General features: G+C 40.9%; 1 protein-coding gene across 4 annotated transcripts in view; it reads right to left on the bottom strand.

Moving 5' to 3' along the window:
• The window catches only part of LOC112556610 (poly(rC)-binding protein 3-like), a 70,257-nt gene that overhangs the window by 13,818 nt on the left and 37,521 nt on the right, over positions 1-18,918 (bottom strand). For 3 of the 4 annotated variants that reach the window (XM_025225765.1, XM_025225764.1, XM_025225767.1), the window contains exons 8-12: positions 8,423-8,539; positions 5,915-6,017; positions 4,840-4,890; positions 3,696-3,843; positions 3,128-3,247 (exon numbers count right to left, since the gene is read on the bottom strand). In XM_025225765.1, coding sequence (XP_025081550.1) covers positions 3,128-3,247; positions 3,696-3,843; positions 4,840-4,890; positions 5,915-6,017; positions 8,423-8,539 — 539 coding nt within the window. The remainder of the gene's footprint in view (positions 1-3,127; positions 3,248-3,695; positions 3,844-4,839; positions 4,891-5,914; positions 6,018-8,422; positions 8,540-18,918) is intronic. The other variant, XM_025225766.1, reaches the window with a different exon arrangement.

Consider the following 18,918-nt stretch of genomic DNA (forward strand, 5'->3'; position numbering starts at 1 on the left):
TGGAAAGGGAAGAAATGAGAAAACACTCTTTTCCAGATATCGTAGTCAGCATTTAACTCACAATACCTTTTTAAGGTTGAGTCATATCATTATCCAACTTCACAAAAACACAAAAATACAGCTACTTTGGTCAACATGAAACTACATACATTTCTGACATAATTCTATCGTTCCCTTTGCATGAATATGGAAATTGCTACTCATCATTCTAGGATTGAAACAAAAATTGTTTATGGAAGAACCTTGGCATATTATACTAAAGTTGATGCTCACAAGCTAATGAAAAATGAAGGACTTCCAACAGCAAATTCCAGGACAGAAAAACACATAAAATAGTTGAATGTAAGAAAAATATATGAAAAAGACTCTTATGCAAATTTGCCAAGAGGCATTTCAGTAAACATGTCACAACCATCTGTGTAGATAAGAGAAGACAATGTCCACAAGACAACTTGTGACTCACAGCCAGACTGTTCACAGGGTCTTCCAGCTGTGTGTGTGTGTGCTAGCGTCACAAGGCAAGGAGTGACACACCCTGTAGCAAGCCACTTGTGTGCAACAAGTTTTTTTTTCACATTGATGCCCAGCATCTTTATTATGGTAGATAGCAGGTAGCAGGCTGGAGACATCAAGTGCTTATATATTAAAAAAAATACCTGATTAGATTGAACAGACTAAGCACTTGAAAGTACTGATCACATGCTTAGTCTCTATGTTTTAAAATTCTTGATATATGTATATAAAGTATATTTCTGGATACCCAATTATTATTATTATTTTTTAAAAACTCAGATCATCAAAAACATCAGACTGTAATACAGCAAAAAGTGATCAGTTTTTCCCCAACTTAAAAAAGCCATAAAATAGAAAATTAATTTACATTCTTTGGCCATCATAAATTAAGGCAAGTACGGACAATACAAACTATTAATGTGATACTATAATCACCCACCATATTCTTTTCACACATATGTGTAACATATAGCCCACTTGTATATCTTTACAGCTCACCCGTGCTCACTGAAAGTATCTACATGTTAAACACAATGTACAAGTGCAATGTATGATAAGTTTAAGTTGTGCAAAGAGGTACATATAAAGAAATGTATCCAAAAGAACTACACAAAATTGTTAATAAATATAAGTGGTTTATTAATCAAATCTGTGTACACAATACAATCTCATCACATATCTTGTTTGACAGAGTGAATTTATATAAACAACATTCATAGTAGTAGCAGAGTGCTACACAAAATAATCTTTCTCCAACAACCCCACATAAAAAAATCCATTCCCTCACAGTCAGACTTTTGAATAAGGATAAAAATTTAACATAGTGATGACCAGCAACATCAAACATCAAACATCATCTTGTAACAAGCTTCTCTGTGATCTAAGTGGAATTTCATTCCAACTGTATGCAAAAAAAAGAAGAAAAGAGGTCTATTCCATCACAGAACACAAGTCCTATTTAGTAATAAAGGTGACAAGAGATGCAAAAATAATCCATGTACTACATATTATTCAAATATGCAATAATACAAAACAACACCACCATTTCTACTATATATGAGAGTGAAAGAGAGAAAGAAATTGAGTATGATTGTATCTGTGCATATGTAAAAAAATGTAAAAGAACTTTTATAAAATAGTGTTTTTCAGTGATGCCTGACATAGCCCCTAATTAAAAATGTATTTATAGAAGCCTTTCATAATTAGATTTTTACTAAAATATCTGCAAATGCTGTCATGTACTTAAAAAAACAGAAGCATAAAGCAACAGGCAATGGAAACAATGATACTTTATCTTCTAGGAGAAGAAATAATAAAAACGACGAAAAAGTAAAAATATACACATTTGTGCAAACTTCCTGGTGATCACTTTTCTCTTCAGATGTCAGCTCCCCCCACCCCCCTTCCATATCTTTTTATTCAATATGTTCAGTTTCCAATATCAAAAGATTTTAAATCAGGAGAAAACCCAGGGAACTGAAATAACTTAGAATGAAATTTTGTGTCCTTCAACTGGCGTTACAGGTATATATCTGGGAACATATGGTATTTATAGTTTGCACAATGTCAAAGCTGTACAGATCTTGTTTTTGTTGGTGTTTCCTCAACTTATATGTAACAATAAAGCAGGCCCGATACTTTATATAAATGGAAAGGGCAGATTTTGGCATCTTCATCAACAGTCAATATGTGCCCTTGCATTAAATAACATATTTATATACACTTTTATTAACAGCACATTAAAAAGATATAAACCCATGGCACCACCTACATTTTTTTGACAATGATTCTGATAAGTCTTTGTTTTCCCCTGTGGCAATATCCTTTTAAAACCTTTGCCACTATCAACAAAATCAAGTGAGAAAGACAAGAAAACTACAACTTAAAATTCATTTAATATAAGACTATCAAAATTCAATGTTCTGGAAATATTGCTTGCTTAGAACCAGCTGCTGCCTTTTCTTTCTTACATGATGGGATGGGGGCTTGAAGAAAGGTACTTCAAGAATGAAGAAAGTCCAGGATTCATGTGCTGAAGCAGTTGCTTCCCTTGGAGCACTTTAAACCTTCATTTTTTTAAAATAATTTTTTTGCCACTTTCACCACTTGGCTGTGCCTTGTTTCTTGCAGATCACAGTGTTGCCGGCAGCAATAAACCATGTTCATATGTGACTTCCAAGCCATGACACAGCAAACAATGATGAAAAATATACAGGGGAAAGGGGTGGAAAAGAGGCTTAAAACAAATGCCCAGCTAAATGTACCCATATAACATTGTGAGCGAGCCAGCCAGCCAGCGAGCAAAATTGTGCAGTTAAACTTAACCCCTTGATTGCTACAGTCCTGGCACACACAAACACACACTCATCACACAGATGAGCTGATGTCTGTCACATGCAGAGACTAGAGAATCTGTTAGGACTCTGGGTTTGCATGTTTTTCTCTCATTACCCCCAAGTCAGCCCACAGAGTTCTCGTTCTCTCTCAGGTGTCATCTGTAGCAAGCAAGGAGTTGTATTTTTTTTTTGAGATACCTCTGATGGTGCTGTATGCAGATGTACAAATCACTCATCTATGTGCAACGGGGTAGGCGTAGTAGGACTGTTGTACTAACCTGGTGCTGATCAGATATTGGGCCAATCCAATGGTGTCTGGTGTGCCTGTTATGGTCACTTTTCGATCTGCAGATCCATCTTCTGCATTTGAGATCTTGATGTTTGCACCTGACACTTGCCTGTGAAGCAGTCCCAAAAAATCTCAAGCATAAATAAAACAGCTGACTTGTCAGCACTGATCCATGAACCACAAAATCTGTCCTTTTTTCCTCCCACATAAGAGTATAAACAAAAAATATACACTAATTAAAAACAGCTTGTTGACTCAAAGTGCTATGAATCTTAGTAGGTAAAAAATAATAAACTCAGATTAATACAAGGTAGGCTGTAAGCATATATTTGTTCACAAGCAATATGCATCCACTGAAGTAAGAATAAATCAAATCACTTGCTATATTCATCAAATGTAATACCTGCTAGTGACCAACATTTATTTAATGATCAACATTTTGATGCTTCTAGAGCATAATTCCTTTGCTGCTTCAGTCTCACTCTGTTAGACCAGCTAACCAAACTGTCCTATACATACAAAATGATAAATCCTGGAAATATTTTGCTGTAACTTACCTAATCTCATTAATTTTCTGACCACCTCGCCCAATGATGCAGCCAATGAGGTCATTGGGAATAGCCATCTCATGAGTGGCCTGGCCAGCAGGCAGCGCTGGAGCTGCTGTAGGGTTTGTGTGTCTTTGGTACTGGATGTGAGCCATGCCTGTACATAGAAAGGCAGAATCATGTGGACTATACCTTTTCATTAAAGCATCATGACAGCATGCTGATTCTGATATTAAGTCATTAACTGTACTTTTCTCATTGTTTGACTCAGCCACCCATGTTGTGCAGCAATCATTGCCCACCAAAGAAACACCATTCAAACCCAAAATAATTATACTTATATAACTGATAAATAATGCTGTTGTCACATTCCAACAGTTTTTCAGAAGTAACTTTCTACTTAATTCATTAAACCAATTAAAAAATGTGATAACTAGGAGAAAATTGTGTTATTGTTTGGCTCTACTATCAATTTGCATGTATGTAAATGTAAAATGTAACTTTTTAAATTGTGAATGAGTTCCCAGGCTCATATTATGTTCTCGTTTCCTCGTAAAGTTTTTCTTTCTTGATGAACAGAACCTACTAAGAAACAGATTTCTACCACCTAGGTAACTTCTGCCCTATCTGACCTTCATCTTGTAAATACATTTCTTAAGAAACAATTTTCTCAAGTTGCCATTAGCAACATTCATAAATCTTCAATGTGACAGGTAATTACACATGAAACTGCTTTAGCATTGCTGTCTTATTATTTATAAGTATGTTTCATTTTCTAAACTGCACATTCTGGGGTAAATTTATTACAAAAAAAGACATAAAACTTTGGGTGGTTGTAAAATTATCTAACATGAAGCATTTATTTTCAAGAAAAAAATATTTTGAGAGTCTTTTCATTAACCAATTAGTGATCAAGCACAGCTACAAGCATCAAATAAGTCAATTCTTAAAATATGCAGTACATACATCACTTGACGACAAAGCATTGAAAAGTTATGTACAGAATGTAAAAGGAGACAGAGGATTTTAGCTGGGTTTATGCACAGTTATGAGGTTATGACAAAAGATTATAAGGGGAGCATAGCAGTAATGTTATTGTAAGAAACCAAACAGAAAAAAAAGTTAATCTAAAAGTGCCAGCCTGCTATCTGACCAGGTGTGATCAAAGGGGTGGCATGCCGCGGGTACAGGACGCGAGTCATACCTGCACACACACGCAAAACACTGCGCTGTATCCCAGGTGTGTTAATGAACAGTACTTAAGGTAATTCTCATGCACCAATGCTACGTTAACTGAAACTGGGCACCAAGTGCAGACACGCAAATAATGTAAAGTTTGTTAATCCTTGACCTACATCTTAAGACCAATTATGCTTTGGTAGCTACCTGTACTTTACCATGGTGCACGCGTGCGCACACACACACACTCAAGTACACATATGTGCACACACACACACACACATACATTATTCAGACGTTATTTGCTAATGCATCCAGCAGACCAAACTTTACATTTTCTTCATCTAAAACACTAAGGTCTGTAACTGGAAGATGCTCTCCCATGAGTACTTTCATCAATACAACGAATTTAGATGATAAATAACAAGCTCAGCAAACAGCACTATCAGAACCAAAAGTTAAGGCGTGCAGTTCAGTGTAAGATAATTCCACTTTTTATTTTTTAAAAGTCCAAGATCATTCAATGAGCTTAAATGGATAGGAAAAATAGGGTTTAAAAATATGCAATAAAACAGAAAGAATGGGTACCAGCACACACTTTGCTGAAATATAGTTAGTAATATACATCTTACTCTTTCTCTCTTCCACACCCCCAATCCACCTTCTCCCCTATGTTGAGGACACACAGGCAACTAACAACAGTGTATAAAGTAGGTATATACTGGCAGAAAAAGCATCTATCAACAGAAGCACAAACCTTTTCTGATCACTTTCTGCAGCCAGATGGTGACTAGACTTTTTTTTGGCATTTCATGAACTAAAAGGGAATGTTTGCTAAACAAACTCTGATTCAACATTCATAGAATAGAATTTAAGATGAGGGGGGGAAGAAAAAAAGCAAAAGAACTTCAGACTGAGAAAGCACAGGATTATGCGGGACACAGTTATAAAGAACCAAAGTGATCTGGAACAGAACAGTTGTCAAAAAGCACGAATGTTCTGCTCTTATAAAAAAAAAACAACAACAAACACACACACACAAAACTAACCATTGACAGGAACATAGCCTCCAGGTAGGATTGTCTGGGCTGTTGGAATGATAGGCATGGGGTGAGGTGCCATCGTCATGTGTGGTTGGAGAGTCTTCAGGGGCTGCAACAAATGACTTACATCATCAGCAAGAGCAAGTAACTGTATCTGCTTGCAAGCATCCTTTAAGCTAGACCACCGGCCGTCAGAAGATATTATGTTCAGTTCTATTCTTCTGTCTCTGGATTTGAAATAATTGTAATAAAAGCTGACAATTCTGAAAACTCAACATAAACAATGCCTATATATATAAATTATTCTGTTATCGTCAGAATTAATGCCTAGTTTCTCATGCTTTTTCAAAATTCAAATTACAGATAAATTTGAGTTTTGAAGACTCATCTAATAATGAGGTATTGAGGTATATCATCTTTTATCTCTGAGCATTTCAGTCATTTATATATATGGAAGAGCAAAAACCAGTTTTTAATCTACTGCAGTTTTTCTCTAATAATGCAAGCAAGATGAGGATCATTTTGACATACTATGATTGCTAGTTGCTTCTGAATGCATCCATGCTAGCCTTTGTCATTCTGATTACATCAGAACCTGCCATACAGGCTCTGCAGGGCTAGGCGAGTACAAATACAGGAGATAGTATACTGGTGAGTGGGCAGATAGAAAATTATGGGAAAGAGGACATTGTCCACTTCTGCCTTCTGCTTCTGTGTAATTTAGTTGGGGATGGGGAGGGTCAAAAACAGGCCCTTTATCAAAAGTGGTTGATAAGTCATGCTGGCCAAAGAACCAAAGCCATGAGAGTACGTATGATTGAAGGTATGGTGATAGGGTTAGAGTTATAGGTACAACCAGGCAAGTAAATGCAAGCTGCACATAGGGTTCACTAAATGGGGTGGTTGCTGCTTGCAGGAGCAGTTGCAAGAAAAGGGTTTTAATCTGAACATTGTTTTGAAAATATCAGTCAGCACATCAACGAATGGCCAACCTCATCATAACTTTCTACAGTTACTAAGCACACTGATTATAATCTTTTTCTATGCTAAAAAATGAACACAGGAGAGCAAAAATTAAAACAAAAATTAGAAACTATTCTTCAAGAAGCACAAGTGTTAGTCACATTTATGGGACCCACAGATGACTATATTTTGCTTCTGCCGTGTCTCATTTCCAGTTGTTTTCTTTAATGGAAAATGTCGGTGTGCCCTCCAAGCCTTTGTCCATCTCCCAATGCCAAACCATAGAGTCATTACAATAAAACTTTTGCATTTTTAATGAGTCCTGTGAGTTTTGTCCCCTGGTCTGCACCACTATCTCATTAACTTAATTTTTTTCCACCTCAAAAATTGATCATGATGCATTGTACTTTCTCTTCTTTATTTACAGTGGAACCTCGGTTAACGAACTTAATCCGTTCTGGAAAGCTGTTCGTTATCCGAAATGTTCGTTATCCGAAACAATTTTTTCCATAAGAAATAAAGGAAATAGATTTAATTGGTTCCCAGCCCCTGTTGACTCGCTAATATTTGAAAGTTACAGGCTATATAGGTATTTGTTTTAATGAGAACAGTTATAATACAATATAAATGGAGTTAAATAAACATAAAAACATTAACGAAAGCATTTAAAAATCAGAAAACTTTCTGTTTTGACGGCGTGGTGGAAGCAGGTGTGGGGAGGAAGGGGTGGAATTACTGCTTTGATTCCCCCTCCATGAACACACGTGACATTATAAAATCGTGGGAGACTTCTCTTTTCTATAGCTTTGAGGTTAAAGGAAAAAACTTGTCTGTTCCTTCTGCTTTTTTGTAAAAATCTTCGGTAATACGACATCACACATCCAACAGACGCATGCCACCTTCATACTTTGAAATCATTTCCTTTTTCAATTCAACTGTTTGCCACTTCCTTGTCATTACCTCACTACTATTAATTGCTCTTAATCTTCTTTGGAGCCATGATTGTGGATTATCTTATTAAGATAAAGCAAAAAAATCACTAAATAAGAAGGATGCGCATAGATAAAGAACGACTGATCGTAACTGTGTATCGAGTGCGAATGATGACATGCTGGTCGGTCACGTGTGGTTCACGTGGCTGTTCGTTATCCGAAATTTTGTTCGCTATCCGAGACAAACTTTTAACGAAATTTTTGTTCGTTAACCGAAATATTCGCTATCCGAGGCGTTCGCTAACCGAGGTTCCACTGTACATTCTTTAGTTTAAGGGGAAAAAATAATCATAAGGATTTGTTCATTTAGTCAAAATATTTTGTTCGCTGCAGCTTTCTCCATTCTCTTTATCTTATAGAAGTCTTACAACTGTGGTTACATCGTTCATTGCACTCCAACCCCCTAAAAATACATATTCCTTACAATCTTTCTTCTGTGGTGCATGGCCTTGAGAATGGAAGCACAAATCAAAGTAGCCCTATATCTACAGCACTCTTCACTGCAAACAAGTTGACACGATTTCACACAGGACCAACAAGACAAAGGACAGTAACTCACATCTTGACTTGGCATGGTCATTTGGGTCTGGATGTTGTAGGCTTGCCCGCCGGAAATGAAGACTGGAGAAACTACAGGTTTTGGACGGTACGGGAGGTTGGCTCCCTTGGGAGGGGACTGTAGGAAGGAGAGAAGGAAGCAAGAAGGTATTAAGAGGAAAAACAAAGCACGACTGTTTAACGTACAAAAAAAGCCCACACCTCACTTTAACCCTCACCAGGTTGCCCCAAGTCTGGATCCCAAAGGGTAACAACCGGAACAGAACTGAAGGAATAAATGCGAAACTGCTCCAATTTAGCTATCCAAGTCTCAATCAGCTGCTTCGTAAAACAACAGTATTTCAAATGGTTTTCGAAAATGGATTCAGCTTTATTTTTGGCCTAAAAGCGAAGTTTTCATTGAAAAAAAAAAAAGATGAAGAAAAAAATGTGTACGCAGAGAAACCATTTTTCTCAAACAAGGATATGAGAAATTTCTGCCTAGTTATAAACTGCAAGAGTTTTCCTTTAGATTTTGGTTAGTCTTTTTCTCATGTTGTCCTCTGTCTTTAACAATACAAATGAAGGCCCACTTGTTCTGGCCTTCTTACTTTAATGGCTATGTCAATAATACTGTGACATATTTCTTTGCTCCACGGTACAAATTTACCTGCATTTCCTATATTTCATCCTTGAAGCTACGTGAGCTATATTTACAATTATGAGCATTTAAGTTTTAAGGCACTTCATAGTCTGCCCAGTAAGATGTGACTGTATTTTGCTGTAATCCAAAAACAATCCTAAACAGCTTCTGAAAAGACAGGTTGAGGATGATGAAGGGTAGTGGTTTCCAGACTTGACAAAGGGGAGAAGCTTTGGATTAAGGGTTAAAGTAGGTGTTGAATGAGCAGGGAAGAGATGTAAGCTATGGCGGGCGATGAGGTACAGAAGTAATCAGAACAGTGGTACGTTCCACAGGTGGAGCTCCTTGAGGGAGGCAATGATCATGCGAAAGATCTGAGATCTTTACCCCCATGTCAGCAGCATCTGCACGCAGGTACCTAGCCTGCCCCTGGCTGCTGAAAGCCAAAGCAAACACACAAACACATACACACGGAGCAATCAAACTATTTGATCAGGCTTTTATTATTAACCATGCATTTTTTTCTTTTGCTGTATTTATTCTATCACCCACAGATGCATTCATTTACTCTCACTCAGAACTGAAATTCTTCATCCTCTTGTATTCCTTTCTTTTGTCGTCTGAAACAGACTTTTGTGACAGCCAAGGAACATGTACAGACATTAAAAACAGAATGAAAATGATTTTCTCTACACCTTACACACTCTTTCGCATACTTGAGTACACATGCACATGAGGACCAATGTGTGGGTGTGTAGACTTGCACTGCGCATTCAGTGAGTAGATATCAATCAGCTTATATAAAAAACAAAGATAATAAGTTAAAAAGTACATGACAATGTCTCAACATTAGACAACAGAATGACATGAAGGATGAAACATGTACAAACATCTATTCACACATACTTTCGCTCTCTCTCACACACAAAATATCCCTATGATGATAAACAGCATGGTTAAAGAAGCCCATCTTGAAATAACTTGTAATGACAACCCCACTAACAGCAAAAATAGACAAAACTTTTGTCAAAATGGAAGAAAGTGAACAAGAATTATTGCCAACGTTTAAAAACAAGGTTATATCACACAACATCCCACAAGCTGAGCAGGGAAACCACTTGTGACAAACAAGACATCTTCCAAAACAGTTTCACACAATCATACACACATGTTGTATAACCTGCAGAATTCAAAGCATGAAAAATGCATTGAAAAAGGTTACCATATTGTGTTTGAAGTACAATTAGAACTTTCATCTGTGCAGACTGTGATGTTATCCTTTAAAATGGCAAAGTGCTACAATCTGCTTGCAAGGTATGCAATCAGCTCTGGATAAAAGCCATACAGACATATGTGAAGAGGGTGGTATTACTGTGTCAAGGGGCTCAATCAACATGCCTAAGCAAAGGAACCTGCTGCAATCTTCTCAGAACAATTACTTGCCCCTACCTCTCCCCACCCCAACACCCTCTCACAAACCATTCTTAGAAATGTTACGAAAATGCATTTTTTATTTCTTAGTTCTGCAGAAATGAAGTGGTATTCTCTTGGTGCTAAACATTATGCCAGGTCACAAGCCATGCATTTTTTTGTCCATATAATCAGAATTAAAACACGATCTAGTCTAAACGCTCAAGCGAATGAGGTGCGCTGCCGTTTTCCTGCTATCATATTTATTCTTTTTTTTTTTCTTTCTGAAGAAACCATGTTTGTTCCCAATGACAAATGACTGTGGCAGACTTTATAAAAAATTCTCTACACAAATTTATTAATATTATTGAGATTAATATTTTTGCGAGAAATACTACTTTGGTATACGACATCACAAAGCTGCCTACTATTACATGAACTATTAGGAATGTACTGCAAGTATCCAGATCTTTAAAAAGCTTATCCCCACCCTAACAGTGCTTGAACGACAACAGAAATATCTGTATATTCAGATTCCACAACAGAATACAGGCTTGAAAAAAGAAATTGGGGAGAAATAACAATGAGGTGAAGACACCGCTCGCAGACGACAAGACTGATTTACTCGCAGCGACCTCTGCGCTAGAGAGTGTGTAAAGGGAGACGACCGCTCGTTCGCTCTCTGTGTGTGGGTGGAAGCAAAAGCCGAAAGAAGAGTGGGGGTCACTACAATCATGATGTAATTTTTGTTTGATTATTTTTTTTTTCATCGCCAGGATTGGCCCGACTGTTCATCCCAACCTCCAAGTGACTAGATCGATCGTACACGTGCAACACAGGTGAAGGAAGTTTGGATACCAGAAAACGTGGCGTAGTTGGTATCCGCCCTCCCTCGCCATCTACAGCACGAACTAGATGTTGGTGAGGAGAAGCAAGCGATATGAGAGAAGTGGAGAAGGTTGATGCAGATGAGTACAGTCACTCGCACCCGCATTCCTATCCTACTTTAAGAGAACAAGAATTATGACAAGAAAAAGCGCGGGGGTAGACTGACAGCATTGTGTTCAGGGAGAAGGTGGGGAGGACATACCTCTTTGACGAGGCTAGACGCCAGAAAATATGAAGAACGTTGCAAAAAAGAAAAAAAAATAATTGGTGGGGGTGGAGAGTAAGGAAAACGGCAAGAACCTGGCACCACACATATCGTGGTATACTTGACACTCATCTTCTGTCACTGCAAGAAACTCGGTCAACAGTACAATCCCACGACTGACAAGCAGAATAGAGAAGATGGGAATGAATGAAAAAAAAAAGAGAAAATATGAGCCACTACAAGACAGGACCTCCCCAGTTTGTGGGGATGGGGTGGTGTGGGGATGGGGTGGCCTAGGTGATGTTGGATGGAGAGTCGGAGACATTTACAATGTCAGCACTTCCGTGTTTAACGCCCGCCAAGAGAGTGAAGGAGCAGCTCAGAGCCCAGCTCGGGCGTCATAGAACAAAAAAGTTGCTTCAAAACCTATTGTAGGAGGCATTTAGACGATAATCAGAAATGCATTTCATAGGATGGGGAAACATAACTGAAGAATAGTTGGACAGTTATCACGAAATAATCATCTACAATGCTCGTAAATATAAAAGTGGTTTTAGCTGACTGCCACGATCAGATAGTCATCCATCTTCAGACTAGTGATATTATTACTATTCTTAACTCCCTGGCAATACTGTCATGCTCACCATCATGTAACTACTCCAGCTTGCCCAGTTTGCACAGAGTGCCTTCTATCTAGGTCGTGATGCTGCATGTTATAAGTTCCCATTATTATTATGCGGTGCACCTGGGCCCAAGACCTTTTCATGGCTGAGCTTCAGCAATGCCACAAACAAGTCCCGAGTTCACTTGAAGCTTCAAATACAAGTGCATACCAGTGAGACGTCTCGCTTGTTAGCCACAGTCACCCCCTTTCTCCAATTACCACCTTTTGTTAGTTGAAATCAAATCAAAGTCTCGTTTATAAAACTTAAAGCTGTCTACTTCTCAGAAGGAAGATGTTCCTTTCTATATACCCACATATCTTCCTTATCTATCTCATAGTTCGTAGAGTACAAAACCTCCTGAGACGAAACTGGCGGCTTGCCCTTCAGAGCTGCCTCGGGCGAACTTCGGAACACTCAGGATGTTCCCCGTCTGTTTGCTAACATGACTTTCGAGACCCGCAGCGTACACCTGTTTCCATTACTGTTACAGCCTCCATTCTTAAGAACAGGTGCACGGGTGGGTTTTTCTTTCCTCCTTCTCTTGGCTGTTACGCAAAAGTTATTTTTGACAGCTAAGATGCCTGATAAAAATTATTATAAGAGCACGATAACGATGAATTGTATAAAGGAAGACAAGAAGATATAAGCAGAGAAAGAAAGAGATAGGGACGAGAGATCTTGTTACTGTAGTTACGTTTACCTTTGTCACACGCTTTTGACATTAGCGGCGGCTTTGAGTTCTGACAGCAACGCAGGTGCTTACTTTTTGGTCAAAGAAAACAAAGAAAGAAAAATAAAGACGGGCGGTTTTGGCGGAGGAAGATGTTTAGACTGTCAGGAACACGATGGGAGGTTTTCCCCGAAAGATGACGGAGCATGCCGACGATGCTGGCGCATGTTAAGCACGTCACGTGGGCAGCACGTAGAGGCACGTGCAGTGTGACGTCGACAGGGCATTGTGGCCGCGGGCGTAACGCCTTTGTAGAGTGCGCCCCCTGGTGCGTGGCTAACACAGACAACTGTTGATCATGTTGTTTGAACGCCCGAAGAGGTTTTTGTTTGTTTGGCTTCTTCCTTCTTCCGTCCCTCCCTCTGTGCGTAATTTGTTAATTTACTCTTTTTTTTTTTTTTTTTTTTGCGTTTTTTTTTTTTTAAGATGGTAGGAATATTCTGGCACCGTGGCATAGAGGTTACTAAAAACTTTCCAAGTCTGGCCTCTATAAAGTTTTGTTTACACCAACAGGGACAGTACAACATATGCTATCTTCGGGGGTTAAGGGGAGGTTACACCAGTCGTAAGGGGAAACCACTTTAGAGAACTCGTCGGAACAGACAACTGAGCGCGAGTACAGAGTAGTGAAGTTCATCCAAAACAGAAGAAAATGAAGAAGAAAAAAAAAAAAAAATAGTAATCTGCGCCATTAGCATGGACACACGACTGTCCTGAAACATTGCACCTGTCAGTGAAATTCGTATACACTGTCACAAAGACGAGAGCACGCACGCGCGCGCACACACACACAGAGCAAATCAAGACTTCGAGAAAGAGGTTATGAGGGTCTAAAAGATCCCATTCATGATCGGGGAGGTCTACAGTTCTCGACAAGGCGATGCAAATCAGCCACGAACCGTCAGCGCCGCCAAGAGACAAGCCACACCTGACGGACCATATACACAGGTAATGAGCTGGAGATAGAAGCTGCAGGCGCGTACAGCACAGCACAGCGCTGCACAGCATTCCAGCACTAGGCAACCGCAATCAGGCGTGGAAATAGTTCTCGGTAACCATCACTAGACGCACAATGAAACTATCAGCAAAGAACGAGAGAGAAGTAAATTGTCCTCACACTGTTTCCTCTGTGCGAAAAAGCTAATAAGAGACATTTTCAAAGACGACCGAGTTTGGATTTTATTTTTTTCTTCGGGGTTAGGAACTTGTTGAAAGAATGCTGCTTGCGTCTGCCAAGCAATATGTATTTGAGCGTTCGTGTCTGCATATATACATATGACATGCTTAGACTGTCAGGAACACGATGGGAGGTTTCCCCTAAAGATGCCGAGGCATGCCGACGATGTTTCTGCGTCGTAAAAGAGCGATGCATGTTCTTATCCTAGGTAGGAAAAATAAATTTTGACTTTCATTTTCGCAGTAAAGATCGTGCTAAGACCGTTCCTAACTACGCAAAGTGTCGAAGCGTCACATCACCACCATCTCAATGAACTGGCAAAACATAATACAAACTAGTGTGGAGTAAGTTTTTGACCGAAGTTTCATCGTCCATAAACATTTTCCTCCGCCTCTCCCACCCCAGCTCACTTACACGTATCCACCTTTATCCACCTGTGAATAAGCGCATGCGAGTATCTGAGTCGTCCCTCCACCATCCAAGCCACTCTATCTCATCGGATGTCAACAAGCAACAAGCAACACTAGAGTTTAATTAACCCACTGCTGGGGCGACCCCCGACGGATCACAAGGACAAATGCAGTGTGCAGTCTTCCTTGAATCATGCACCCATCACCCCAAGTCCCTGCGGCAAAGCAGCAAACATAAAAGACATCATTGTGGAGAGAGGTAAGAGGGTGCACGTGAAGATCCCCCTGACTGCCTCCTGCAGACATTAGACCATAGGAGTTTTTACTTTAACAAGAGCCTACCTAATTAGTTGTATTATCTCCATTTCCCTTTGGTTCCACTCATTACACGAACAGCCTTGGAAAAAGTAAGAAACAAATTGGTTCAGAAGAAGGCAGCTCCTTGATTCTTTGACTGTCGCGTGTGGAGGGTGTGGGTAGCGGACGGTTAAAACTAAACAAGAAAGTGTGGTATATATATTTTTTTAAAGCTGGGGGTGGGAGTAAAAAAAAAATTTCGGTTTCGGTATTAAATGTAACTAGATGTAAAAGGGGTTTAGCCGGTCAAATCCACCGTAAGCAATTTCGTAAGAAGGTCCGTGCCTCGGCCCGCTGCTCTCCCACCTTTACCTGGCAGGTAACGTAAGGTCAGCAGGTCAGTTCCGCTAGTCCTGGGCGACCAGTCACGCGCGGTCGCTTCGACAACCGTCACCTGTACCAGGACGACCTTCTGTTACGCTTGCTGGCTAACACCCCCTCCCTCAACTCCTCCCACACCTCCATCTTCCCCTGCCACTTGCAGATGGTGCAGGACTCGTGACCTCCCCAAGTTTAAGTGTGTGTGCACGTGCCAAGAATGTTTTCGGTCACGTGATATGGGTTACCGCGCGCAACTCGCACCGCCCACCCCCTTTACCCACACGTCCACCCCTCACAATCCTCCTCACCTCCTCCTTGGTGACTGTTGCGAGTTTTTCACAGTTGAGCGCAATCAGCCGTTCTTTTGATCAAGTCCGGTAGGTGAAACGCAACAGCGCGTATCATGCTAAACTAACAAAGAACAGAGGATAGATTTGTTTCGCTAGCGTCTGTCGTTTTTTTTTCTTTTCCCTTTTTCTTTTTTTCTTATCCTCCCACTGTAATTCTACATGCCTCTTGCATCCCTACTTTCACAGCGCGCGCTAAGCACACCCGTATGTAGTTTCTGGCGAGAGCCCAATGCCAACACGAAGTCCAGAAGAAACAAAGTGTACGAGAATGTACTATTATACATAGAATGTCTGTGCTCTCTTCCATTCTCATTAACAGGGTGGGCAGGGGAAAAAAGAGTATGGGAAGGTGGATTAATGGGGGTAGGGAAAGTACAGCAAACTGGGGAAAGAGATTTGTGGGTCGTGCTGAACATGCATGAATATTTTTGAGAAATTCGCCAAGAAGTTCAGCGTACTTTATATCTTCTAGAGACAAAGGAAAGAACACCCATCTTCCACTACCTGTATACAACTGGAGAAAATAAAAACTGTATGTATCCACGGTAGAACACGCACGTAGACGAACAAATACGGGTAGAGAGAGAAAGAAAGAGTTTTTAGCTCACTATAGCTTTGAAGAAGTCGCCAAGTCCCTTGACTAGGTCCTTAGACCCAGATGCAGTTCGCTAATTTCTGACCATTTTATCTGACTACTACAAGTTAATCATCCACCTAGTGTCTAATAACCATCTGGTCGTCGATGAGGGGAAGCGATGAAAATCTTCCTTGCTACCTGTGCTCCACGGATACTATAACAGACCCAGCTCGCCGCAAAGGACTTTGATGAACATAAGCAGGTCTGGCGTTGTAACGACTGTCGCACAGAGGTAAGTAGACCTAAGGTCGCTGCACTAATTTATGCCATTCCTCCTGCAGCCTCATTCGAAAGTGTCACGAAGTACGGTCCTAGACAGGTGTGTTCGTTATCTAACCCGAAACAGCTTTACTCTCTAATTGCAGCAAAAACCAAACGTAAAAATCTACATTGTTTCGATGCAGTAAAAACTTTTTTTGGCATGAAAACGTCTCGTGCTTTGTTCTCTAACCTTCCTGCCTCCCTCCCACAAGCTGTCTGTTAAAAAAATAAAAAATCACCGGTGAGGTAAAGTTCGGGTCAAGTGTATCCATCGGCACGCAGGGACTGGTAACGTAGCATTCCCCCCGTGACGTAACCGACCTCGTGACGTAACCGCCATCTGCCGTCTCGCAGTTGCCCTCGCGCCAAGCTTGATTAGCTCCCCGATGGAGAAAATCCGAGCCGGTTCCTGAAGCCACTGTTCCTGCAGACGATGCTTTTTCTTTCCGCAGCCTCCCTCCTTTTCGCTCTTCCCTCACTCCGTACATCTTCTGCCGTTGGCATGCATGCAAGTGAGTGTAAGCACATCATAGCATATGGTCGAAAACTTTGGGTAAGTGTGTATCTCTAGCAGGCTTGCCTTTCCTGTCGCTTGGGTACACAAAGGTGGGAAGTTACCAAACGGGAAGATCTTCTTGGGACCAAGCCACTTGGCGCGAAGCAGTGCTGTGGCGTCACCTGGCGTCTTAAGGGGGGTTCGTAGCTATGGACAGGAGGTACAAAGATGCCTCCAGACCTTCCGGTTCAAAGCCGTAGTTGTGTGACCAGGCCCAGGACGCGTGTTATCCTTAGGGTTAAGTTCATCTGTAGGCTGACTGCAGGCCTCCCTCCATCGTGTGCTTGGGCCTTCTGGGACCACATCTGGGGCAGTCTGGTCCTACAGTGATAAAGCCTCTGTCTTGAATGAAGTGTAAGGTCGTAAGGTCAGCGGTGATCTTGTCTTTTTTGAGGGGAGGGATATCTATTTCTCTCAAGACATGACACCTGGTCATGCCGGTGGTCGTTTATCTCTCTTTTGGACTGTTTCCTTCCCGCTATCACCTCCTTTCCCAGAGTGTAAAATCAATAAAAAAAATTTCGTTCTGTCTACATCGCAAGTCCTTTCCTTTTTTTTTTTAAAGCCTGAAGACAAAAGACGGGTGAATGGTCGACGAAGAGACGGCTACGAATGATCAGTACTAAAGTACAGAGTAATTAAAAGCAAGAACCGGCCTATCTGTCATGAAAAAACCGTTAGAGATACGTTCTCAACAAGGGGAAAAACGAGCGGTAAGAATGATCTTCAGGACTTGTCTCTCTGACTGTGTGGGGCCAGGCAACTTCACCGAGTAAAAAAAAAAATGGGTGGAAGCTCTTGTTTGTTATTTTTTAAATTTTCTGTAGGGGTGATTTATTCGAGGGGAGGTTTATAAGGAATATTGCTAGCCTTGTAAATCTTTCAAAGAGCGGGTGCAAAATTAAAAGCTCTGGCGAAAAGCGTTGCTAAGCTGCAAGATTTACTTTTCTCGCCCATATCCCACGCATAAACCTGAAAGACAGAGGTTGTAATATACCTTTTAAATATCACCAAAACATCTACTGCGCCAAAAGGGGGCTTCTCTGCCAGAACACGCAAACACTTCTACAGAAAGAGAAACTAGACTTTCGGTGGATGATGGCGAACAGGGAAGGAGGTAAGAACAGAGACGATGTCGGGACTTCAAAAGGCTCGGATGCAACAACACCTGCAGGCATAGCTCTCTCCTCCAAAGATTTCAATAAACCAAACGCTGCTATAAACTTGAAAGACCGAATCGTAAACCGTACACAAGTAAACCCTTCGGGCCAAGCGCCAGAGCAGTGAAGATTGGCGACGGGTGAGCGACGACAAAATTAAGTAGCAGACGACCTAAGAAAATCACAGAGGGGGGAAAATGAGAAAAAAACAAAAACACCCGAGGAAGAGAAAGGCTACAAGTACCCTCATCTACCTACCACATCTACAAGGCTACCAACATCATCAACCTATATGCAAGGCTGCATCCGACTAGTCTTTCAAGCTGCGCCCGTCGGGGATGCGACCTTGTGGACTTAACATTAAAGTCCTGGTGAGCAGCACGATCGTAAAGGAGCGTCAGAGAGTCGTTGGAGAGCTGCCCGAATTTTTTTTTCTGCTGCTGTCATGACTTTAGAATCTGACAGGCTTTTGGGGGGCGATGTGCAACTACAGAGGGAGCAGCTGCAGTGGCCAGGAACAGGTGGGTGCAGACGCGTGTGCGGAGGAAACCGCAGCTTGCAACAGCTGTGTGCAGCCAGCTGCCCTTCACGCATCTGTGTGTGAGGAAGCGGACAACCGAGTGGTTACTGCACTGGAATGTAAATCCAAAGATGAGCCGGTTCGATGCCCGTGGGGTGCAGTGAACTTCCTGAGGTCGACCAAGCTGTCGAATGGATCGTTGATGATTGGGAAAAAGAAAACACTAAT

The sequence above is a fragment of the Pomacea canaliculata genome, linkage group LG2, assembly GCF_003073045.1.
Source record: "Pomacea canaliculata isolate SZHN2017 linkage group LG2, ASM307304v1, whole genome shotgun sequence".
Taxonomy (NCBI): Eukaryota; Metazoa; Mollusca; class Gastropoda; order Architaenioglossa; family Ampullariidae; genus Pomacea; species Pomacea canaliculata.